The sequence below is a fragment of the Heptranchias perlo genome, chromosome 7 (assembly GCF_035084215.1).
Source record: "Heptranchias perlo isolate sHepPer1 chromosome 7, sHepPer1.hap1, whole genome shotgun sequence".
Lineage (NCBI taxonomy): Eukaryota > Metazoa > Chordata > Chondrichthyes > Hexanchiformes > Hexanchidae > Heptranchias > Heptranchias perlo.
In genome coordinates, this window is record NC_090331.1 from 38,000,536 (window position 1) to 38,027,803 (window position 27,268).

The window sequence follows — 27,268 nt, forward strand, 5'->3', positions numbered from 1 at the left end:
CCTCCTCCACCTCTGAGAACAGAACTCCCCTTGGACCTATCTTCTGGGCCACCAGATATTATGATGGTCCGGAGCTGTTGGGCTGCCCTGGGCCATTCGTTTTCCGCCCGCAGCCTGCATGTCCTATGTTAACGAGGCCCAGCCCTCAAAATAGACCGGGCCTGTCATCGGCACTATCGGGCAGCCAGCCTATGTGCCGCGCTGGTGGTCGTCTGATAGCTAAAGACTTATATCTGCACACGCATCCTGACAACTTTTTCTATTAAAAATTCCTATGTTCACATTTATAATGGAAACTGCCGCCATAGTCAGGAGAGTGTTGATACATTGGCAGTTTCCATTATAAATGCGAACGTAGGTATTTATAAAGGAAATATAAAAATAAACAGAGAATGTGTGACTTTAAAATGGGGACTGAACTATTGATCCAATTATCCTCTGGCGTCTGACCGACCCCTCCTTCACCTGAAGACTACACTTGTTCTCGACTCCCCATGTGCAACGTCATGGGAGATTGACTAGTGTGTGTGTGTGTGTGTGTGTGTGCATATATTGATGCATAAATGAAGCAATTGTAAACAATTTTACAACACCAAGTTATAGTCCAGCAATTTTATTTTAAATTCACAAGCTTTCGGAGGCTACCTCCTTCCTCAGGTGAACGATGTGGAAATGAAGTCCTCGAAATGAAGTCGCATTTATAATTCACAGAACAATGCTGGTGATAACAGACAGTTTTTTCAACTGCCCGTTGCCAAGGCAATCAGTGTGCAGACAGACAGGTGTTACTTGCCAGGTCTCAGAATATACAAATCACCAAAAAAAACAACAAACAAAGAAAAAACAGAGATAGAGAGGTAGAAACATAGAAAAGACAGCAACTGACCCGTTATATTAAAAACAGATAACATTTGTTCGCTGGTGGGGTAACGTGTAGCGTGACATGAACCCAAGATCCCGGTTGAGGCCGTCCTCATGGGTGCGGAACTTGGCTATCAATTTCTGCTCGACGATTTTGCGTTGTCGTGTGTCTCGAAGGCCGCCTTGGAGTACGCTTACCCGAAGAACAGCGTCCACGACACCACACAACCCTGCCGCGGTAACCTCTGCAAGACATGCCAGATCATCGACACAGATACCACCATCACACGAGAGGACACCACCCACCAGGTGCATGGTTCATACTCCTGTGACTCGGCCAACGTTGTCTACCTCATACGTTGCAGGAAAGGATGCCCCGGAGCATGGTACATTGGCGAGACCATGCAGACACTGCGACAACGGATGAACGGACACCGCGCAACAATCGCCAAACAGGAGGGTTCCCTCCCAGTCGGGGAACACTTCAGCAGTCAAGGACATTCAGCCACCGACCTTCGGGTAAGCGTACTCCAAGGCGGCCTTCGAGACACACGACAACGCAAAATCGTCGAGCAGAAATTGATAGCCAAGTTCCGCACCCATGAGGACGGCCTCAACCGGGATCTTGGGTTCATGTCACGCTACACGTTACCCCACCAGCGAACAAATGTTATCTGTTTTTAATATAACGGGTCAGTTGCTGTCTTTTCTATGTTTCTACCTCTCTATCTCTGTTTTTTTTTGTTTGTTGTTTTTTTTGGTGATTTGTATATTCTGAGACCTGGCAAGTAACACCTGTCTGTCTGCACACTGATTGCCTTGGCAACGGGCAGTTGAAAAAACTGTCTGTTATCACCAGCATTGTTCTGTGAATTATAAATGCGACTTCATTTCGAGGACTTCATTTCCACATCGTTCACCTGAGGAAGGAGGTAGCCTCCGAAAGCTTGTGAATTTAAAATAAAATTGCTGGACTATAACTTGGTGTTGTAAAATTGTTTACAATTGTCAACCCCAGTCCATCACCGGCATCTCCACATCATAAATGAAGCAACAAATAGGTGATTGAGGATGGCTTTCTGTTTCAGTGAGCTGTTTAGTTTGGAGATAGTAAAGAAGGAATATGAGACAGGATGGTTTAACATAACAAAACAGACTGATGGATAACCCCCTTCCCCTGTAACCACTGTCATAAAAATTGAACATTTTTGTTCATAATTTACAGGTCTTTACGTGCTACATTACATAGCTTAGGTATCACCCTCAGAATGGTTTCTTCCAATGCATACTGGGAAATTGGCTATGTTTCTCTGGCCCCATTGAAGCATATCAGAAAGAAGCCAGTTAGCTGTTGATTGCTGACAGACATTTGAGGAAAAAGCACTCGACAAGTTTTACAAGGCAATTAATTGACGTCAGAATCTATTCAGGACAATCTTAGTTTAGACTTCATCGACCCTGCAGGTGGTCTTCGACAGGCCTTTGTTAATGTGTTAATGTAGCTGACCATCCATTGTACTAGTAAATGACTTAGTTTCACTGAGTGGCTTCTCAATGGAACAAACTGTAGATCAAAGGATGCACAAAGTGTAAATTTTGGACATTTCTTTTATTCTAGTTAGTCACAATTTTGTCTTGGTTGGAACGGATGTATGGGCGCGATATAAACTCTGTAAGTTTATATAATTCCAAATATGACTACAACTACAGCAATTAGGATGATTGCAACTACAGGAATTAGGATGATTGCAACTACAGGAATTAGGATGCTACTGAAAAGTCTGGAAAGAAAGATGATTCAAAGGAACTAACCCAACTGGTTTACCCGCTTAACTCTTTCATGAACTGATTCAAAATTATTGTTAACTTGAGTTTACCTTGAAAACTGGCTGTGTTTTTGGCTAAAACATTCTACCTGTGGATAAGCCTGTTTGATAATTCAATCTGGGATGAAAATGTCTGATGTGACTGATATTAATTGCCCACTGAAGTGATGTTGGTGCACAGTAGAAAGTCTACATATCAATCCGGAAACAATAACTGGGTCTATTTACCCAGAGCACAATTTATGTGTTAGGTCACGTTTCGGATCATGGGAAACAAAAGTACTTGCCTAAGGGAGCTGACAATTTGTTTTAGGTGCAAGAAAAGCTTCAGGTAAGAGCTCGAATTATAACTACTTCTACATCAACAGTTTATAGAGGCAAAAGGGTATATTTAAAATATACAACCTATTTAACAACTCCTGGCCCTGGCTAAATTAGTGCCATGATGTGTATGGAAATATCTTTGCCCCGGGTCAGCCTAGTGTGTCTGATTCACTGCACTGTAGCAAGTAGCTGGAAACAGGGCAGACTTTATATTCATATTCTTCTCATTTAAAATACACAGCACCAGCAACAACATTCCCTCATTTAAATTTGCATATAATATAGTCCATTATAACCTTAATAATTAAAGAAGTGAGGGTATATTGTACACAGTCTGGCCTCACCTATCTCTAGATCAGATGCAATGACAGGTATAATAGTGAGTCTATCACATTGTGTGTTGGTTTTTTTTATTCGTTCATGGGATGTGGGCGTCGCTGGCGAGGCCGGCATTTATTGCCAGTCCCTAATTGCCCTTGAGAAGGTGGTGGTGAGTCACCTTCTTGAACCGCTGCAGTCCGTGTGGTGACAGTTCTCCCACAGTGCTGTTAGGAAGGGAGTTCCAGGATTTTGACCCAGCGACGATGAAGGAACGTATGTTGCATAGTGTAGCAATTGAGAGAGGTATGAACCTGGCGGAGCAGCAGGAAGGATCCTCAGGACAGAAAATGGGGGTTGGTCGTGAGGAGCCGGAAGAAGCAGTGCTGGCACCACCAGCAGCCCTGTTGCAAGCTGCTAGATCCATTCAGCAGACATTGGTAAATGAGACATTCTTCTAAAGGAACCACTGCCCCCTCACTTGCCCCACCATCTTCTCCATCTCATAAACTTAAACATCTGCAACCACACCATTCACAGCAAAGCACCTCTGTTTCACCAACAACAGTTATGCCTGGACTCTGTCTACGCTGATATGTGAAGGTTTGCTCTAAAGAGTTAATGAAGTAATAATATGCAGCATGCAGTTCCAGGGCAGAGATGGCTTTTTGGTGAGTGATCTCTCTTGCATCTGACTAGAGTAGAATTCTTTGAGTTAGGAGCATTGTACAATATGATGCGAAGCTATGATCTCCTTTTTCTAACTATGCACATTAATTTACTCAAAATTAGTCAATCATTTCTACATACTTTCTTTTGAAAGATGTAAATGAAGTCTTTAAATGAAAATGACAGTATAAACTTGCCACTTGTATCAAGGAGGTTGTGGCCCAGTCAGTTCCACCTAGATACATATTTCAACAAAGCAAAGGAGTACAGAGTATTTACAAAAAGAAGAGAGAAAAACTTCCAAGTTGTAATAAGCTAACAGAGACCAAGAATGCTTGGTAGATCAAACAACCCAACTGCAAACACCACCTCACATTCCAATTCATAAATCAAGGCTCATGGCTAACTTCATTGCTGATTTCAGTTTCTAATCTTATAGCTAATGTAGGCTTTCTCTTTGATTGCCACCTTCCACTACTTGTGAACCTAGCCTGTGTCGTCTATAGAATCAGACTGCACCGTTAATTGAATCATTAAATATATACGTCTCACGATTCACAATAACGTAATACTGACAACTTATTTACCAGAGTTGGGTTTCTGCTAAATTTGCAAAATCTATATATGATACAAAGCAAAATTGCTCCACATCTATATATTAATAAAATCGATGTATCTATTGCATCTTCCATTGAAAACTCAATTTTAAAGATGTCCATACTGTCCTGCCACATTTGAATGTAATCCTTTTCCTATGATGTCTGTCACGTTTTGAACAGGATTTTTCAATTAATGTGATGGTCTGTGAGACTGGAATACTCGAAAAGAACTGCTTTGAATCTGCATGCAGTTGCAGGCTCTGGCCACTGGCTGCCACTGTGGAGCAAATTTGTGTTTTTTCTCTCAAATCCAATATTAATTAGATTTTTTCCACAATATTTACTGTTAAAGTTTAAATTTCATTGTTTTTAACTTTATATGCATTAACAGATAAACTTTCAAACTTTCTTGTTGCTTTCCTCTCCTCTTCCTGTTTTATCAGGATTTCAGTTGGAACAACTTGTTCTGCTTTTGCCCGACAGACTGTTATGTTGACTGCCATTGCTTCTGCTTGTGGCCTGGTCTGCTTCTCCCCTCCATCCTTAAAATCACTGTGGGCCACCTCCCAGTAACCTCTGGCCCGTTGTGTGTCTGCAGTTGCCAGTTAGCTGCACTGCTCATGGCCCCTGGCTGACCTCCGTCCACCTCCTGACTTTAACACACTGGCTGTTACCCTGTAGCCCACAGCCCTTTGCCCGCCTCTGCCGACCGAAATTTTTGTCGGCTCTTGGTCTTAGGAACATAGGAACAGGAGTATGCCATTCAGCCCCTCGTGCCTGCTCTGCCATTTGATAAGATCATGGCTGATCTGTGATCGAACTCCATATACCTGCCTTTGGCCCATATCCCTTAATACCTTTTGTTGCCAAAAAGCTATCTATCTCAGATTTAAATTTAGCAATTGAGCAAGTATCAATTGCCGTTTGCGGAAGAGAGTTTCAAACTTCTACCACCCTTTGTGTGTAGAAATGTTTTCTAATCTCACTCCTGAAAGGTCTGGCTCTAATTTTTAGACTGTGCCCCCTAGTCCTAGAATCCCCAACCAGCGGAAATAGTTTCTCTATCCACCCTATCTGTTCCCCTTAATATCTTATAAACTTCGATCAGATCACCCCTTAACCTTCTAAACTCCAGAGAATACAACTCCAATTTGTGTAATCTCTCCTCGTAACTTAACCCTTGAAGTCCGGGTATCAGTCTAGTAAACCTACTCTGCACTCCCTCTAAGGCCGATATGTCCTTCCGAAGGTGCGGTGCCCAGAACTGCTCACAGTACTCCAGGTGCGGTTTAACCAGGGTTTTGTATAGCTGCAGCATAACTTTTGCCCCCTTGTACTTCAGTCCTCTAGATATAAAGGCCAGCATTCCATTAGTCTTATTGATTATTTTCAGCACCTGTTCATGACACTTCAATGATCTATGTACCTGAACCCCTAGGTCCCTTTGGACATCCACTGTTTTTAACTTTTTACCATTTAGAAAGAACCCTGTTCTATCCTTTTTTGATCCAAAGTGGATGACCTCACATTTGTTTACATTGAATTCCATTTGCCACAGTTTTGCCCATTCACCTAATCTATCAATATCCCTTTGTAATTTTATGTTTTCATCTACACTGCTTACAATCTTGGTGTCCTTCAACCACAGTCCAGTTATCCTCCATCCTCTATCCCTATTTGACCTGCAGAGTACATTTAGGAGATTAAATTGGATAACCCCCGAAAATGGGCATGGGGATCGAGGTACGCGATTAACCCGCGCCCGTTCATTGCGCTGCAGGCAGCATGTTAAATTCGTGTAGCCTGCTGTTTTACATGATTGCTGCCTGCAGTCAGCGCTACCTGTTCATTGGCTGCACGCATCAGCAGGGAGCCTGCTATTGTGAGTGGCTAGCGCTACTAAAAGGCAGCCTGCACCTCTTAAAGGGGAGGTGCACGGTGGCTGATGGAATTGGTGTCAGGAGTGGAATGTTTTGGAAGACGTTTTGTGAAGATGTCTCAACCTGCGAGAAAGCATGTGCCAAGGTTTCCTGATAATGCATTGGAGGCCTCGGTGCAAGAGGTGGAGAGAAGGAGGGTCATCCTGTATCCACTGGGGGGCAGGAGGGCCTCCACCCAGACATATGCTCAGGAAGCAGTGGGAGGAAGTAGCAGTGGAGGTCAAGGCCAGGAGTATAGTATCAAGAACATGGATGCAGTGCAGGAAGAAGTGCAATGATCTGACATGAGTTGCCAAGGTGATTGAGTTCATTCTTCAAATGGCATATCTTCCCAACTGCACCGCTAGCCTCATCCATTGCTCAATTCACTACACCCCCATCGCCCACCTACCAACAATCTCTGTCAATCAGTACTCAACCCTTCAATTCATATGGTTTACCTCACTCTCACACATTACCATTGTTGCAAGCCGCAAACCCACAACTCACGGACACTGGCAATATTCAACCATGACAGCCACATCACCCAATTATCTTGCAGGACACTCGCTGACACATTTCCCTCTTTCTTGCAGGAGAAGGTGGCGCATAACTGGAGGCAGCAACAAACAACTGGAGGAGGACAAGCACGCCATCATGGGAAGGGGCATCGCTGAGGGCGTGGCCACTGGCGGTGTTGGAGGGATCGATGATGCAGATCTCTGCATAACTAATCCTCCTTCTCTCTTCCCACTTCTTTTCTGACTCACAAGCTGCAGATGATGTAATCATGTACTTCTTACTTTCTCCTCTCCCCTCACCACAACCCAACCCTTGTCCCTTTGTCATTTCAGATACCCAAGAACTGGAACCATCCCAGTCAGAGGAAGAAGACAGTGATGATTAAGAGGTGCAGTCAATCGAAAACTCAGGGTTCCTTAGAGGCTTGGATAGAGAAGGGATCTGCACATGGTAAGACAACGGGCACAAGTGAGCAGGAGTAGGGTGGGGGTGGGGGGAGAAGGATACCACGGGTGCCAGCTTGCAGGAGAGCGAGGTCGCACACTAGTTCTGCAGGCAGAGGATTCAGATGAGGAATTCGACGGCCCAGGCTACAGAAGAAGGCTGATGGGCGTACACAGCCAAATGTTTGGTGCACTGGAAAGCCTGACAGAAAGCCGGTGCACAATGTCAAGGAGCATGGAGGAGTACAGGTCTAACTAGGCACAGGGCTTTGCACAGAGCTTGACGCTCATCCTTTCCAACTTGGAACATGTGGTTACCTCCATCAGCACTCTTGTGGAACCCACCATGATGACCGATGTCACAGCTTCTATCAAAGGTCTGACATGGAAGCTCAGATTGCTGCCAATGTTGCTCTGGGCATCACAGCAGTCCAGAAATCTGTTCTCCAATAGATCACCAGGATTGTTGAGGCGCAGTCCCAGGAGAGTGGCAGTGGCTCCATGGAAGAGGCACCTTCTGTCCTCTCTCAGGATGACAGCATTCCTACTCCCATCCCTGTCACTCCGTCAGTGCCCTTACTGTTGCCTGTCAGCCAACTAGGCCAGAATGCTGCAGCCCAGGTCAGAGCTGTTCGAGGTCATCCTCCAAGGCCATCTGCAGTCTCCTCAATTGAAGGTCAGCCGCCTTCCACCTCCCATGCTGCAGCCACAGGGGAAGCACCTCTTAGGAGCACTAGGAAAAATAAAGACAGGCAGTAAGGGAATGCACAAGGGTGAATAGTTCCATTTTGTATGCATTATTTAATGAGTGAATTGATAAATCTGGATCTGAATTTGCATCTGGTGGTGGTTTTTATTGCTGCGGTGAACTGAGGGAGGAACCAATGTGTAATCATATGGTGGTGGTCAGTGAGAGAGAAAAGGCAAGCAGTGTGGGACTGTTGGTGAATGGGGAGGTGTAGGTGAGGTTACTGGTATCGCTCATTAATAATCTGGCAGAAAGGGACTGTCTATGTTGTAGCCTCCCTTCCTCTTCCTCTTCTTCCACTTCCTCTTGCACTGCCTTTTCCACTTCCTCCTCCCCTCCTCCTTCTCTTGTTCCTGCTCCTCAGGTTCTCGCCTGATAGGCGGTGGCAAGGGCTGTTCACTATAAATGGTCAGGTTGTGCAGTATGCAGCATACCACAACAAATCTCGATGCCCACTCAGCTGAGTACCGCAGGGCTCTTCCAGAGCGGTCCAGGCAGTGGAAGCATTGTTTGAGGACGCTGATGATCTGTTCTATAATGTTCCTTGTGACAGCATGGCTCTCGCTGTAGGCCTGCTGTGTATGTATGCGTGGGTTCCTGACCGGAGTTATGAGCCATGTCATTAGGGGATAACCTTTGTCATCCAGTAGTCAGCCTTTGACTTGCCATGCTGGTTCAAATACAGGTGGAACAAAGCAGTGCTGCAGAATGAAAGAATCATGACAGCTGCCAGGATAGCGGGCACTGACCTGCATGATACGCTGCCTGTGGTCACACACCAGCTGCACATTGAGGGAGTGGAATCCCTTTCTGTTGATGAATATGTCTGAATTCAGATGAGGAGCATGCAAGGCAATGTGCATGCAGTCACTGGCACTGTGCACCAGGAGAAAGCCTGCAATCCGAGCAAAACCTTGTGCTCACTCCTCTTGCTTGTTACATCAAAATGACAGCACAGAAACAGCCCATTCGCCCCAACAGGAGCATCCTCCCTCCATTTTTTATCTAACCCTATCAGGATACCCTTATATTCCTTTCCCTCTCTCATATGCTTATCTAGCTTCCCCTTAAATGCATCTAAGCTATTTGCCTCAACTACTCCCTGTGGTAGCATGTTCCACATTCCTACCACTCTTTGGTTAAAGAAGTTTCTCCTGAATTCCCTAGAGATTATTTTATATTTATGACCTCTAGTTTTAGACTTCCTCACAAGTGGAAACATTTTCTCTACATCTACCCTATCAAACCCTATCATTATCTTAAAAATCTCTATCAGGTCGCCCCTCAGCCTTCTCTTTTATAGAGAAAAGAGCACCAGTCTGTTCAGCCTTTCCTGATAAGGAGATCCTCTCAGTTCTATTATCATCCTTGTGAATCGCTTTTGCACCCTTTCCAATGCTTCTATATCCTTTTTATAATATGGAGACCAGAACTGTTCACAATACTCCAAATGTGGTCTAATCAAGGTTCTATACAAGTTTAATATAACTTCTCTGCTTTTCATTTCTATCCCTCTGGAAATGAATCCCAGCGCTTGGTTTGCTTTTTTTATGGCCTTATTAACCTGCGTCGCTGCTTTTAGTGATTTGTGCACCTATACTCCCAGATCCCTCTGCTCCCCTACCCCATTTAGACTCCTATTATCCAAGCAGTATGTGGCCCCCTTATTCTTCTTACCAAAATGTAATACCTCACACTTATCTATGCCAATTACACGCCCATTCTGCAAGTTTATAAATGTCTTCTTGCATTTTGATGCATTCTTCTTTTGTATTAACTATACCCCCCAATTTGGTGTTGTCCACAAATTTTGAAATTATACTTCCGATTCCCGAATGCTCATCGTTAATGTGAATTGTGAACAACAATGGTCCCAGCACTGATCCCTGTGGAGCACCACTTCCCACCTTTTGCCAGTCCGAGTAGCTACCCTTAACCCCTACTCTCTGTTTTCTGTTTTGTAGCCAACTTGCTATCCATTCTACTACCTGTCCCCTGATTGCATATGCTCTGACCTTAGCCATGAGTTTACAATGCAGTACCTTATTGAAGGCCTTTTGAAAATCCAAATATATTACATCTAATGTATTACCCTTGTCTACTCTTTCTGTTACTTCTTCAAAGAACTCAATAAGGTTGGTCAAGCATGACTTTCCTTTCTGAATTCCGTGCTGACTCTTCTTTATTATATTTTTGTTCTCTAGATTTTATGTCGTTGAGTGAAGATTCTATTATCTTTCCTACCACTGACATTAAGCTAACTGGTCTATGGTTCTCTGAACTTGTTCTATCTCCCTTTTAGGAATTAGTTGTCTGCCAGTCCTCTGGCACTATTACTTTATCTAGCAAATATTTATGTATATGTAATAGTGCCTCTGCTATCTCCTCCCTAACTTCTTTTAATATTCGCGGATGCAATCCATCTGGACCGGGGTCTTATCCTCCCTAAGTTTGATTTAGTTTATCTCTGGCAAGAGGGAATGAGATGAATGTGTTTCTCATTGTATAGAGAGCCTCAGTGACCTCCCTTTTACTGAAGTGCACAGCAAACTGCGAGATGTTGCTTATATCTCTAGCAGCAGCCTGAAAGGAGCCAGAGGCATAAAAATTAACAGCCACGGTCACCTTGAGAGCCACAGGCAGTGCTGTCCTTGCCCTGCTTTGAGGCTGCAGTTGTGGCTGCAGCAGTTGACAGATTTCAGTCATGACCTCTTTTGTGAACTGAAGACGTCTGATGCACTGGTCATCGCTGAAGTTGAGGTAAGAGAATTGCTCCCTGAAGACCCTCCGTGGGTATGGCATCCTGCTGAGTGCCCTGCTCCTCTTCCCTCTTTTAGCAGCTTGTCTTGCTCTGCGTGGCTTCTCTTCATTCCCCTAGTCATGTTCAATTCCCAGAGGAAGCTCTGTTAGGCCATCCATGTCTGGAAGAAAACTTTTTCCGTACAATATTTTAAACGCCACTAAATGTACTGCAAGACCAGTCGGCCCACTCCCTGTAGAGTATTGAAACTTTAGCCAAGTATAAGAAACCTCCAAAAATGCGTACAATTGCACCAGTAGCCAGAAGAAATAATCCAGCAACTAACCAGTAAGTACTTCATGATCCCTTTAAATAGCGCCAGTGTGGGGGGGCAGGGGGGGGGTCCGTCATGCTGTTTAACGTCAGGTTCAGCTGTGCGAGGTTAAGACAGGGCATTGGATGGAGTGTGTAGTTGTGAAATAGCAGCGGTGCCTTCAAATCAGCATCGCACACTGATTAGCGTCATCATCTCCCTGCTCTACATGTTACCGGCATTCGTCATGCGTGTGCGCATACTCCTTTACCAAGATGGCGACCTGTGCACTTCCCGTCAGAAGTGTGTGCGCCCATCTCGGACCCCATTTTCCAGTCTTAGGTGGCCGCATAACGCCTAAAAACGGGCGCAATTTAACCTGCTGCCTTGATTCACCTTGTGTAATGTCACAGGAGACTGACTAGTAATATTTCATCTTTGTCAAATTAAAATTTCTGAAAAATTAACTGATCCCGGCTCTAAAAAAACAAATAATCCTTATTTCACGATCAGAAGATAATTAGGGAATTGATTTTGACATCTTCTAGGGTAGAATTTCATGATTTTGTGCAAACTGTGTCAAGGGAAATCCTGCAGACCTTAAGGGCACAGCTATTCTTGGTAGAAATTCATGACCTACTGAAATTTCAGCCATGCCTCTCCTCTCAGCACTGGCATCTCCTTTCAGCCCTCCTCCATTGCCCACACTAACGTTATGCCGGGGACAGTTCCTTTAGGTCCCTGATGGTGTCAGTCTCCCAACCTGTTCCTGTCCACCGGCTCTGCCAAATGCTAATGAGGCTCGGTAATTAAAATGGCCCGGCCCTCTTGTTCAACTCTCCGTGGAAGATTCCTGGCTCAACCCACCTGCCTCCCGAGTTAAATCGGGACTTATGTATCAGAACAGGATCTCTTCTTTTCCTGCCTGCCTCACAGACAATGTGCAGTGAGATGGCCCTTTATTTGAAAAAACCCTCAGCCTTCACATTCATTTGGAGGAGAATACATTTGTGAGTATTTCAGGTGTCATGGAAGCTATCACTCCAGTAGAGGTGTCAGGTGACTGATGGGGCGTCATTTTAGCACCCGCTATCGGGTGCGTTACTGGCGGGGGGGGGCTCCGAAAATCGGAGAATTCCGGCGCGTGACCGGAGCCCACCCCGAACCTGCGCACTTCTGGGTTCCCCGCTGACGCGCCAGCGTGCGCGCGCAGCCCCCGCTGGTGGGAGTCCCGCAGGCAATTAAAGCCAGTGGGGTTCCACTTGAAGGTATTTATTTAGGTATTTCAGGTCATTAACTGACCTGATTAAGGGATTATGTGAGGAGGGGTGGGATTTTAGAGCAAACTGGGACTATTTCCCATACTGGGGGAAACACTCCCAGGTCAAATGGACGTGTTGCAGCTGTCAGCCTGTGGCAGCTGCAAAGGTCCATTTGACAGGTGGGGTGGGGTGGGGGGAGACCCTCACCCATTGCAGGAGGCCACTCTGTCACTTGGGACAAAGTATGACCTCCACCACCCTCCTCCTGACAATCAAAGTCACCAACCTGCACACTTACCCCGGGGTCCAGAGACATGTACCTACCTTGCGGACCCCCTCAGATGTACATCTTGCGGATGGGGGCTGCCGTAGCTGCAGTCGTGACCTCCTCGGAGGGCGAACAGCATCACCAGCCTCACCAGCCTCGCCATCCACGCCGTCCACCTCTGACACGTGGAGCTCCACAACAGAGTGCTGTGACACATCCACCTACACAGCAGGAGGGAGGGCTACCGCAGAGAGAGATGCGTCGCAGAGGGCACTACCCTCGCCACAGGGTCCACAGACCGAGGATCAGCCTCCTGGACCTCTCTGAGCAACAGTGCACATGGAGGCTCAGAGTCACTCAACATGTAGTCGTGGACATCTGCAGCCTCTTTCATGCCGAGCTGCTCCTGGCTGGCCCGAGCACCATCTTCTTACCTGTCGCTGTCAAAGTCACCACTGCCCTCAACAACTTCTCCTCCGCATCCTTCCAGGGTGCAACCGGGGACATCGCCGATGTCTCTCAGTCGTCTGCGCAAAAGAGCCCTCCAAATACACCTGCACCCACTCTGCAGTGACACAATGGGTGGCATCAGTTGTGGGTCCTCATAGTGATCCTCAGGAGAGGGCATTATTGCACAAACCAGACAGGATTCGTGAAGACATGGCAGTAGTGGTGCCAATATAATATGTAATGTGAGTTGGTCAGAAATTCAATATAAGTAACACCCATGACAAACCCTCAAACACCCTTGTGCATCCCCTTCATGCTCACGACACGTTTGCCTTACGCTGCCTACTGCACATATGTGATGCATGCCCTGTGGCTGCAGCACAGGTAGCGGCAGGTTGAGTGAGGCTGACCGTGAAAGAGATGCACGAGAGGGTGAGTATGAGAGAGAGCCATGAGATTGTATGAGGATTGGGTTGAGTGGTAGTGGCGGGATGAGTACTGACGAGGTGAGTAGGTGCACGTAAGGTGAGGATGAGGTTTGAGTGGGTATGAGGGGTGATGTGACAGAGTTGTGTTGGCAGTGCTGAAGGAGATGTGGGGTGGGGGCAGTGATGTGGCAGACGGAGTGTAGGGGAAAGACTACGTGTACTCACTTTGGCTGACCTACTGAGGTCATTCGAGCGCCTCCTGCATTGTATGCAGGTGGGCGATATGTTGGTGGTGCAGGTGACCTCCTCTGCCACCTCGAGCCAGGCCTTCCTGGTGGCAGAGACAGGACGCTTCCTCCCGCCCACCGGGGGGAAGATCTCTGTCCTCCCCCTCCTCCTCACCCCATGTACCTGGAGTGAGGCATCATTAAACTGGGAGCAGCCTTCCCCCTGGGCTGCTCCATGCTGTAATTTTTGCTATTTGTTGCAGCATCTGTCAGTGGAGGACTGCCCCTTTAAATAGAGCGCCTCCAGCTGACAGATCTTACTGCGCATACGCAGCCCGCCCGACGTGCAGATCAACAGTGGGGAACCCGGAGGAGCAGGTAAGTGACTCCAATTAGTAGATTGGATGCTACAATCGCGCGGGAAGCTGACTAATTTCACCGGGCGCGTTACCCACGCGCCCGATAGCCCCCCTGCCGAGAACCCGCAGCCCTGCTAACATCGGGCCCATGGTGTTCCTTTTTGTTGCACACAAAAGGATTTAGAGATTAAAATCCCCTGTGTTTTCTCAACTCGATCATCAACGTTCAGCTTATCAATACAAACTCTCTGAAAGACTTGCAGATCATCTTAGCCACCACATTCCCAAGTGTTCCAATCCACCCTGGTTTTAAAAATCCCTCATATTACAAATTGAAGGCCATTATCTACAAAGAGATATTAATGATCTTTGGATTGTTTAAATCTTTCCATCTGAGCATGCTCTAATCTTGCAACTATTGATGGCTACATAGAAAGTCACAGACTTTGATTTGAGATCTGATAGCATGAAGTCTGATTTGTAGCATTGATTTTTCGATCACTATCTTTGCTGTTACTAAACAAACTATTCTTTAAGCTGCCAGGACTTTTGTTCTGAACAGCGAGAAGATTTGAAGGGCTGTTTCAACATTAGATGAATCCATGAAGCACCACAAATTCTCACAGAAATATCCACAAAAACACAAATATCAATATTTTTGACTACATAGCTTTTAGGATATATATATATAAATACAGCTAATTTACATTAATAGTTTGAAGTGTTGTTCTCATGGCATCAACAGATTTTTGATCTACCAAATTTAAAATAAGCTATCACCTTTTGAATTTTAAATTCAAATCTTTGCAGGTGCTGGCTTTCAATAGAAATCATTTGCCCCCAAAACTTTCCTCAATCAAAATGCTAATGTCCACACCAAGCTTATAGTTAATAGTTTGAAACTATACTCAAACTGAAAATCAGATGCTGTAGCTTTTTAAATTCTTGCTTAAAATCATTGTAAGGTGTAATACATAGGTACATGGAAATAAATGGCTGGCAGTAAGTTACATGGCAGAAAATCAATTGAACACTTCGAAAAAATGTCATAAATGTCAGCAGAGCCGAATGTTGAATTGCTGCTTTAAACTTTCTGACAGCTACTTGTGTTGTTTATGATATTTATCTTACCATTATACACAACAATCCATTTTTTAGAAAGCTATTTCATAAACTACAAACATCTCTGTCTCACACCAGCACACAACTAAGAACATCTGCCCAAGCATACAGATTTTTATATCTTTGTATAATAATCACTTTGGTTAATAATTTAATAAAGCCCAGTTATTAACCATTTGCAATCTCTGCCTGTCTTTAAATCTTTGATGCGTTAACTGATTTCTAATAATCTTGGGGTAGAAATTGGTATGCGTTTTGCCTATTTTTCAGGCATAAAACGGGTGCAACATTTACCAATTTCTGGGCATGAGGTCCTGCACCCAATCTGCACTGGTGGCATGGCCGTCGCCATATTGGTCCTTGCTGCCTGAAATCAGCATTGGCTCAATTTAAATATGCATAGAAGGGTCCCACCCCTGCTTCAGGGCCCATCTTCAAAATTCATGAAAAAATAGGTGGAGCATGGTTCTATCGTGGCCTAGTCAATGGTTCTTAAAGGGGAGGCTGCCGAAGAAACGGCAGTCTGCCTTTCGTGTGGAGCTGGGAGGAGCAGGAGGGAGAAAAGTTACAGATTAAGAATGGGGTCCTGTACTGCCTGAGGAAAGACAGAGCTATGAGGAAGAGGAAAGGCTACAAAAAAGGCAAATGGGATTATAGGTTTTATACTTGGGGATTAATGTTGGCCAGGACACTGGGAGAACTCCCTTCTCTTCTTTGGATAGTGCTGCGGGATCTTTTACATCTACTTGAGAAGGCAGATTTTGTATCTTTGAATACATTTTTACAGCATCAAGATGTGTTACATTAAAAATTGAAAAGATTCCACAATTGCATTTTCTTAAACATGCTAGGGTTAATTTTGACCTCGTAGAATGGGTGATGTCGATTCATCCGCCCATGAATTCAATGGAAATGAAAATCAGGAGAGATGTATAACAGGTGGATGAATCGATATCGCTTGTTTTACACTATCACCCAAAGTCAAAATTACCCCCGCTGTGCCCAATGTGCATTAATGATCGTCTGATGGCTTCAAACTTTAATTTTCATACATGAAGAGGGACTAAAAGAAGAAATATGGCATAAGTTCTGTGTTTTGCTCGTGCCCTGATTGTTCATGCTGATTTCTGCTGGATTTTATGTTCCGGCATCTGCTAATGAGATTGTCAGGAAATTTCAGCGTAAATTTTGGTGTAACTAGCCGGTTACACAATTGCAAGAAATTCAGGGCCTAAATAGGGTCGATTTTAACTTGAGGAACACAATGGGTGGATGGTGGCCAGAGTATGCTCGTTGCTCACTCATTGTTACATTGTAAGGCCCAAGTCGGTGAACGGCAGACACCAAGCAGTTTGCCTTTTGTGTGAGGGGGAAAATGGGCTGACTCCCACGTTGAATCAGCTAACAGTCTGAGACTGGGGGATGGGGAAGAAATCCGGGACAGAAGCTGCAAAAGCAATGGCCAGACCTTCGGCTGACCACCTCAGGATCCTGCCCAAGATGGCGGCAGCCAGGGCACCAGCCTAAATGGGGTGGTAAGTGACACAACGCTATTTTCAGGCCTCGACTGCCCTGTTTACCCTGGGTGAAGTGAGTTAAAATTGACCCTAATATATTCATATTTTTAAAAATGCTTTGAAAGCTAAATTAGGGTTTCACGATGTGAAAAGAGAAACTACAGTGTTTAAGGCTAAACCTGGTTTCAAGGCAAATTAGTCATTTGTTTGATCAGCATTAAGTCAAATACTATTGAGGTCACTCACAAATAAAGAGGACATTGTTTTTTTTTCAGTAAACCAGTGTAACTCCTGTACGTATCTGGTGTATTTTCAACTGTGTTAGTCAAATGTTTTGCATTAAATTACCTGCAGAAAATTTACATGATGGTACATTATTGCATTATGTAAAAAGAGGCCACAAACACTGTTACATGTATAAGCTTTATGTTAGTAGGTTTTTCAAAAGGTAAGTTTTATGAGGTACATTGGACACATTATTAATTGTAGCTACCATTTACTTAAGACAGTTCACTGACCTGCACATTATGTTGGACAGATAGGTTTTTTTAAAAAAAAGCGATACTTTCTTGTCAATTACTTAAACACAATCTATTGTCAAACTAATCTCAGTGATAGGAAATGGCAAAAAAAGCACAAAAAGAAAATGTGAAAGAAAATAGCAAGAACAAAGAAAAACTCCAAATCGAAGTGGCAAAAGAACAACAACAACTTGCATTTATATAGCGCCTTCAATGTAGAAATGTTCAATGTTCCAAAGTGTTTCACAGAAACATAATCAGACAAAAATAGATGCTTTGACAAAGAAAAAGATACTGACAGCTGGAGAAGAGAAATAAAGATAAGTAAAGGGACAGCAGTGGGAGAGGGAGGAGGAGTGGAGAAAGAGAAGCTTCAATTAATACCTGTCCTGTATGTATACAAGTGGAAATATGCGAAGAATTGTGTAGAAGCATGGTAATTGTTTTCAATTTTAGAAAATAGAGAACGTTTACAGGAAATGGGAGCACTCCTGATGATCTGTGTTCCCAGCAACGCAAAATTCATTCTTAATTTATACAGCAGGGCTGAAACTGGTGCTAATTAGAAAGATACTGCAAGGCAAGTCTGGCAACTATGACATCTGAGTATTGCCCACTTGAACACTAGTCTCAATCAACATTTGATTCAGGCTTCCCTTTGGTGTAATATTTGCTAGTTTTGGGTTGGGCAATCTGGGGGTAAGGGAGGATAACTTGGTCAAGGATGGGACAAATCCTTTTTACAAAAGAGTTAACCATTCCTTTTAGTTAGTCAACTGCAGTACAGCATTAAGGTAATAGTATTTGTAGTTATTTTTGTATTTGTGGATCATCTTCCAACGTGTGTGGAGGAAAGCAATTGGAAAAATAATATTTAAAGAATGTACATGTAGCTCTTCCTCTCAATAGCTGACAACAGGAAAATTGCAGTTTGCAAAACAAAAACAGTCCTTGATAATCATTAATCATTTTCAATAATCCTCAATGGATTAGTGATGATTGCGATCAATTCATATTTTATTCCACTTCAGCCTCAGGGTTTATGTCGAATATAGTTGTCTAATTACATTTGCCCCTTTTCTACTGTAATTGCATTCTCTGTGTGCTTGAAAAAATTAGAGCGGGAAAGTTGCTGTTAAATAAATTGAGCTATCTGACTGATAGCTTACTCACCATATTGGGTAAAGGCCAAGCCTCGTACTAATGAAGACCAAGGCGAACATTACAAACAGGAGGTCACACAGTCTTTGACATTTGGCATAGTTTGCCATTTTAGCTGCCTGTGAATTAAAAAACACTGTTTTGGATTTTCAATGTCTGAATAATACTAGCATGTCTTTAATTAGCATGTCTTTAATTTGCTACCATCCAGAAGAACTCTGATATAGATAGATCAAACGTGACACAACAGTTCATTAATCTGTGTCTAGTCACAAATAATATTACTGTACCAGGATCATTAAATGCAATGGAATCAAAAGCCTTGGAATGAGTATGTTTCTCACTTAATTAGAGTCTGTGGAACTTGGTCATTGACACACAGTTACTGACATATTGACCCGTGTTTAATTAGTTAAGTACAGCAAATGGAAATGGGTAAAATAAGCAGAAAAATCATGAAGCTAGCTTGTACACAAACACTTTAAAAAGAGCAATAAATCATCCATGCATTACAGTGTTCGACAACTGACAGGCCGATTCCATTCATTGCATGAAATAACTGACAATGATCTTTCAAAATCTATAGTCAAAGTAATCTCTTCTGTGGAGCCTATTTAAGGCAATTGTCTCATAACAACAAATCTAATTCAAAATGGTAATCTGTACATTACTGCCATATGTAAATAAGCTGTTAAAATAATGACCATCAGTCGTGTCCTGTGTGAGGTTTTGTATGTCTATTTGTATTGTAGCACTAATGGCCTTATATTGAGGTTTTTGGAATTCTGAATTCCAAGTGTGAGAAAGTGTTGAGCTTACTCCTCCTGACCAGTTCCCAAATTATATCACTGCTTTTATTTTTTTAATTGTAAACAATTTTACAACACCAAGTTATAGTCCAGCAATTTTATTTTAAATTCACAAGCTTTCGGAGGCTACCTCCTTCGTCAGGTGAACGATGTGATTTTTAAAAACTTTTCTTTTTCTTAAACATAAATAGAGTAAAGCAAATTGACTTGTTTAAGCTAATCACAATGCCTTAATTGTGAAATTCTTGAATTTTTATGCTCATCAGACAAGGGACGTCAGTTCTGAGAAGTGGGACATTTTTCTTCTTTTGCACCCAGTATTTGTCAAGTCTTTCCAGGTTAGTTGCAGCATGTGTTAGAAGCAGAGTTAAACTCTTTCTACTGGCCTCAACAATCTATCTTACCCTGTATCAGAACAGTACCTCTGCTGAATTTTCCATTTCTAATATCACGCATTCTTTGTGGCCTATCTGATTGAGACTGTTAACTAGTACAAAATTATATTGTTGGTGGCTTTATGCTGTGAATCTGTTCAAACTTAGTTTACTTTGTATCCTTTCAGATATCAAACAAGGAGGCTTTCATCCCATCAGCCTGGGCTAGATTTGAACCCAAAAACCTAAGATGAACAGATAGCTTTGTAACCCACTTTGCCAACACAGTTCTTTTAAGATCAATTTTTAAAAGCAGATCCTGATAGTCTGAACCTTTCTTTATCAAAAATATCCAATATGCCACACCATTTCCATTCATTGTAATTATTAAGATCAGTTTCTAAAACATGTTCATAAATAATCTTTGATCATTTCCACCCTCTGCCACTATTTTCTGGTGTAATTTTGTTATTTCTTAATATACCTTGCAGAACCTCTGTACCCTCTCACCTGGATCAGAAAATGTATGCTTCCCCAGTGACTCAGCTCAAGGCAGCAAGTAGCTGAGCTATACAGATCAGGAATATTGCAGGTTTGTTCCCTGGTCTGTATTGAGTTAGCTGATCTCATCCAGGATGGAAGTTAGGGTGCTACAACTGGCCTCTGCACAGCTGCATTACATAGTAGACTATCAGTGAGGGGCCCTGCTCCTGATCTTCCTGCTGAAAGTGCATGTGTGTGTATGTTGCGATGAGGTCAGGGTCAGGACATGGTCCATGTTTATTGCTCAGGTTCATGCATGAAGAATGGCTACTTAGGCAGTGGCAAATTGTGCTCCACCAAGAAGTCAATATCTTCAGGAGAGGAGGAAGGGAGAATATTAATGTGGGAAAAAGAAAATGTAAATTAGACATCAAATTCTAATTACTTTCTATATCCAATATGAGAGTGTCTTATCAGTACAATTAACAAGATTAATTTAGCTGATTTCTTATATTGGATAATTCATAAGAGGTAAATGCCAAGCAAAAGCCAGATGGTATCCCACCAAGAGGGAGCTCACCAACAGCCTAGGTGGAGATTTGGAATGCAGCCAACAATTACGTGAAGGGGCTTAAAAGGACAGGAGAAAAGTAAACAAAATTAAGGAGTGGAAATATTATTATAAAATATTCATGTGATTTTTCCCTTTGCTGTTTCATGAAGCATTATCAGTGTGGATCCCGTGATAAAGAGGAAAAATCTTTTCTCTAAAATGATAAGTGTGATGCTGCTCCATTACATTGTTATAAGGTCTCATTAAAGGTGATGAACACTTTCCTTACCTCTAACAGAAAATCAGATGCATCATGAAGGCACATGACCAGTGTTCCTACACGCACCATATTGTTGACATATGAAAATGTTATAAGTGCTATTGTTGCAAGATGATGCACAAACATAATGGCAAAGTCCTAAAACAAGAAGAAACAGCTAGGTAACAGCTTAGTGCAAAAATCACATCAAAGCTCCAATACACTACATGGTGAACAGTTTACAAGCTTAGAATGAAAATATTATCATAAGATATGACTTTCCAACATTCATTTTTGACTGAGTTTCTAACAGAAAATAACACCGTTAAATGCAAGTCTACACTGATTACAAACCGTCCCGCATATCACACTTATTCATCTTTTTTCAAAAAAGATAAAATATTCATTAATTAGATTATGAAACATATTTTTTGGTACCATGTCTTAATTGTAAAGACTAATTGCGACTTTAAGACACTATTTTAAACCATATTGTTTCCATTTGAGGTGCAATCGTCAAAATATTTCGTAATTTTTAAGACTAACAAATATTCTATGATATGCCATCCCAATTCCCAATTAAAGCTTGTTTAAGCTGCTGCAATACTCAGTTGTCAATGGAAGGCAGTGATGCATCTCTTTCCAGAAGATGACCCACAAATGGTAACGCCTTCTTAAAGGGGAACTGTTCCTACAGTTACGGAGGAAAAAGAGCAAAAAAAACCAGTGTAATTGTTTCAATGAGGATTTGTCCAAAATAAGCAGTTGGTTTTGAGTAAGCTTGGTAAACGGCACTGAACTCAGGTGTTCAGACTCTCAAGGTAGCTGACACAAAACAAGCTGCGCTGTGTAGGTCCTTCCACCACATGGACAGCAGTTATCCCTTATAAGGCTGATAAGGAAACTCTTGACACTTGGAATGACAGCCTCTGGAAGATGTTACTTGGAAGGTGCAAGTAAGATCACACACTCACACATCCAAGGCTTGATACCAAAGTGCCAAGAAGCTACTGCTGAAGTTACACAACTCCAACTGGTGGAACCACCATTCCATGAGATGTGGTGTATCTCTGTGCTGTGATCAAGAGGATGATGGTAATCCAGTGATACATTTTATGGTGAGGTGTATGCTCACCATGCCGCTCATGAGCAGTTGTCTAATGACCAACTGGTGACTATCCTCCTTGGATGGAGAAGGTAAATGGAGTCTTGCTCGGATTTTAATGGGATCTAGCCATGGAAGTGTGACAAAATTTGATTTTTGTCTGCATTGAATTTTCAAATTGTATTCTTTGTTGCTGGAAACAGCATGTGAGGGGTGAAAAATCCCCAGTCACACAAAGTATTTCTCAAAGGGAAAACCATGAGCTGGTTGGATGCAGTAGGCTTCACAGGGTGTGAATTGTTAAGAAAAACACAATAAGGAGTCTAAGGTGCTAATTGGGTTAAATGGCCCCAAATTTCACATTGCCCGACTAACCATCACATGTCACTGTCAAAGATTGGCCATACATATAATATTGATAAGGGAAATGCAACCTTTTATTTCAGTATATCTTCAAAGTATATTGAACGATGTATCTGGGCTGACCTTACCCTAGTAAACAATCAGTCTCATAGATGCCTGCTTTCTAGCCAGCAGAAAAGTTGTTTAGAAGTGTTTAAGTTTGTCCTGGTCGGCAGAGAAGCTGGGCCAGTTTTAAACTGCAGCATGTTTCATTGCGTAAAAATTGAGCTTCTGTATTAAAGACATTGCATAGAGAGAAAGTGAGTGGTGTCTTTATTATTGTGTGTATCGAGAACAGTGAAGTGTATGATTCGCTGCTTTATGCTATACTCTGTGCATTTACCTGTTTCATTTATGAAACTATCTCTTCGTTTAGAGCCTGGGGTTTACAGCCTAATTTTGAGTCTTACAGAGTGTATATTCAGTTCGCCTTTCAAGGAGAGGAGAATTAAGTGGCAGTGCATGATATATTCTAGTAGCAGTATAGACAGTAAGGATTCTTTGTTGCATCTTGCTATCATTTCTCTAGATGCTGGGCAAAAAAAACAGGTGCACTCCAAATCGTAGGAGACACGATGAATGCTTACGGGAGTGGTCAGCAACATTGAACCCGAGACAATATCTACCATAAACGTGACAGGAAGTATAAAACGAAGTTCTCTGTGATAGATTTGATATTCCTTCAGTGCAGTTTGCACTTGCACTTTTACTGAAAGGTGGTCTTGAGCCCCAAACAGGGCCACTCTTCTTTGATGCATTCTCTGCGGCAGGACCTTTAACTCTGCATCAACAAATGGAGTAATATTTACCACATGTCTCTACTGTGCTCTATTGTGATCAATTTCCCTATTTTTCTGTCTCCCCACAATTTCCTCTTTAAAGGATAGCTGCAACCCTTTAAAAGCTGTTCCCCTCACCGGATTTTTTACTCACCAGCTGTGTGTTACAGTTCAAGCTCTCTGGGAATGCTTTTCTTGTGCCTGTAGGTTATTCAAATTAGGTGTAAGGAGCTCCCATTGGAAATTGGGCCAGGCCTACCCTCTGTGTTACAACGACAGGCAGGCTTGAGCATTGGGGCAGTTCTACCCCATTTTTTCCAATTATTAGAAAATTGGGGCTCATATGTCCCAATGGGGTCAGACTACGCCCTCCAAATGGTCAGTGGGAAATTCTACAGGTGCACATGTCTCAGTAACTTGGTTCAGAGATTCTTAAACATGGTGGATTTCCGTGCGAGTACGATTTCCAGCTGACCAAAAAATAATTAATTGCAATGACATCTTGTGCAAGTGGCATATTTTTGTGATAGATTGACAGATTTTGGCTCAAATGATATTATTACATCATCTGCTTGACAAATATAATAAAGGTTTGCCAAACACCTCAGCCCCAAAATTCCTTGGGGATTCCACCAGTCTCTCTCCGTACTTCCAGTGGGAGTCTGGTGGAGCCCCTGGGAAAACAGCGGAGACCCTTTTGCGCCAGCTTTCCTGCTGTTTCCGGAGTTTGCTGGGTGGTAGGAAGGACAAAACCATGTGTGCTCCTTACAAGGCAAATGACAGCCAGGGGGTGGAGCCAGGGTCAGGGACTCCCTAAGATGGGAATTCCTGCTCCTGAAGGAAGTGTTTCTGTGGCAGCTGATACACCAAGTGAACGGAGGCACATGGCTTGAACCCCCCCCAAAGACTTGTACTTTAAAAAAAAATTACCTGGATAAGCTCCCTTGGTCAGGGAGCCGAGGAGAACGTGGCTGGGGTCATGGGAGAGGGGCCACAAGAGCCCCCTTCTCAGGGCATGCGAATGGGTGAGTTGGGTGGGCAGCGGGCAAGTAGGCACCAGAAATGCTTCTGTAGCTTGTGCCCACCTACCCCATGTTAATGATGAGCCCTGCCACTTTGGTCAGTTGTTGCAGTGCAACATTGATCCCGCTGTAACTGCCAGGACCATGACCAAGGAATTTGGCGCCCTCATACTTTGAAGCTTAAGAATTCTGTACTTGATGCTCTGCTTCCAATTTAATCTCAGGATAATAGAAGCAAGCAAAACTTAGTATTGGTTACATGGATAGGAAGTAGAATTGAGGAGAGATGGAGTGTTTACGCTTTGTGAATATGCCTCTAAATGTGCTTCACCACTTAAGTAACCAATTTACTAAATATTTGCAATTGAATTGTGAAAATTGCATGTTTAATACGGTGTTCCGGACCAATTACATAGTAATGCTGTGAATTTATTTTGGATTCGATGTGGTATCTTGCCAAACAAATATTAGGAAGATGCAATTTGTTTGGCCAGATGCCAAATCATATCCAAAATAAATTCTTCAAGCTTCCCTGGACATGGCATTAGGTAAGCAGAGGATTCACAATACACAAACTGCACATAAAAAGAGATCTTTATCTGCAGCATCTCTCACGATCTGTCCCATGCTTCCAGACGTGGAACCACGGGTGAAGATTTCCTCTGTGCACTTGGTGTAGCAAAGGCTATTCTTTGTAAACATGTTTACAATTTCACCACACCTAGTGCATGAAGAAAATCTCTCCCCCATGAAGATTTAGAAAAAAATAAAACATTTGGAGAATCTTCATTTTTCGTACAATGCAGTGAGTCATTTGTGACCCTGCAACCTCAATATATAAAAGTAACAATTTGACTGAAATAAATTATAAAAGGGTGCAAATTCGGTACTATGCTGGCATTACACACACTATTAAATAACATTTCCATGCGGAAAACAGGGGCAAAGCGGATCGATTTTGGGTGCAAAGCCCCATGCCCGATCTGCACGTGCATTACAGGCACCGCCATTTTGGTAAAGGCAGCTCTGCAGCTAAAACAGGCGTTAGCGGCCCAAAAGTGACCTCTGCTTTGCTGGTGAGCTGCCTGGAGTCGGATGGCAGGTGTTGATAGCTCAACGGGCATTGAAATGAGGCCTGAAGACCGATATCGATCTGGCATTGGGACGACCTGTTCCAGCACAGGAATCATTCCCTGCTCCCAGGTTTCTTTTGTTCGGACAGAAGAGGCAGAATTGATAAATCAATAAAGAAAAAATGACATTGTTATTTTGGGATGAATTTACACTACAACTGCAGCAATGGCACGATGTGGTTTTGCTTCACAGTGATGCAGCAATTATATCATAAGTACAGCCTGACCTGACACCAGACTGAAGTGCAGGGAGACTCTCTGGAGGAGCTTTGCTTCAGAGTCAGTTCGGGTCTTAACACCTAATGAACATTACACAAGTTTAGTGTTGGTGTGAAGCCAAAACCACTTCGCACCAATGCTATATTTGTAACATAAATGCACTCTTAAAATATTGTTTCTTTAAAACCAAGCAAAAAAATGTCAATATCTTTTTTCTAAGAGCTCATTGTTTAAAAAGTGCTCTTGAAATAATTTTTAAAGTAATACAAATTGTAGAGTTAATGACAATTTAGGTAATTAACTGAGTTTATGTGGATCATCGACCTTCCTGTACTAACTAGCATTTTCAATACGATCACTTTAAAACCTTGTCAGTGTGTAAGCAACTGAAGCATTTTGCACTCACTGCAGCAATGAAGTAATTCCCGAGTGCATTAATATTTAAAAGGCAATTAAAATAATTTTCCCTGCACTGCATCAAAAATATCCCTTTAAAGTAACTGTTAAAGCTGCATTTGGAATGTGAAGGACTTTAGAGTACAGAAAATTAAGCAAGAGAAAGGAACAGAGAGCAAGCAACATACTGTATTTGATTGGTGTGCAGTGATGAAAGTCTCCACAGTGAACAATTTATGGATGGAAGAACTGAAAGGAAAAAAACACAAACACAATGTGCATACAGTCAGCAGGTACTGCACAAGATGTACCATGAAATGTGACAAAAATCAAGTACTGTAGGCCTCAGTATGGTTGTATAAACAATACATCATATGTACTCTTACATAAAGAAAGGTGGAAGAAAGCATTCTTAGTACACCTCAAAGGTGGCATGATACATTGATAATGGGTTTAGTACAGAGATTTATTGTAGACTCAGAATGAGTATGAAAATGGAGCAATGAGTCCTGTCAAGAAAGAATACACTGAGATCACAGATACATCAGCCTTTCTTTCTGACAGAGCTTTGAAAATGTTTGATGCTTACATAAGGATCAAGTGATCCATTTTTAAATTAATATTTAGTGTATTAATTATTATCTACAATTTAACTTTATTAATATACAGTTACTGATTTAATTGATTTTTTGGCATTACAACATAATTTTAAGGTAGGAATATAGTTCATGATTGAACTTTATGTGTACAACTGGACCTTCTTGATCCATTTGATAAATATTTGGGTTTTTACTGATGGAAAGGGCATTCCTTAGAACATTGCCTTTATAAGCCAGTCAAAAAGCACATTACAGAGACTGGCATGTTCATATGTTCTCTATTGTTGAGAGCCAGGTACATCAGCTTGATTTTATACTTGCCAGTAGTCATAATGCATGCATGTTGATAACACTAAGTGTTTGCGCTCAAGCACAAATTGCTATTGTATTTTAATATCTGTAAATTGGGATTAGCATTTATTTCCACTGCCAGTATTTTCAAAGGTATGTGACCAGGTCAAATCACTACCTGTAGCACAACTAGGTCAAAAGCCTTTCACTCTATGAGGGTGAGTTTCAAAGTAAGGGAACCTTGCAC

General features: G+C 42.6%; 1 protein-coding gene across 3 annotated transcripts in view; it reads right to left on the reverse strand.

Moving 5' to 3' along the window:
• cers6 (ceramide synthase 6) overlaps nucleotides 1-27,268 on the reverse strand; it is a 242,872-nt gene that overhangs the window by 8,386 nt on the left and 207,218 nt on the right. For all 3 annotated transcript variants that reach the window (XM_067987341.1, XM_067987340.1, XM_067987339.1), the window contains 2 exons: nucleotides 21,106-21,234; nucleotides 18,610-18,716 (listed from right to left, as the gene is read on the reverse strand). In XM_067987341.1, the coding sequence (XP_067843442.1) occupies nucleotides 18,610-18,716; nucleotides 21,106-21,234 (236 nt within the window). The remainder of the gene's footprint in view (nucleotides 1-18,609; nucleotides 18,717-21,105; nucleotides 21,235-27,268) is intronic.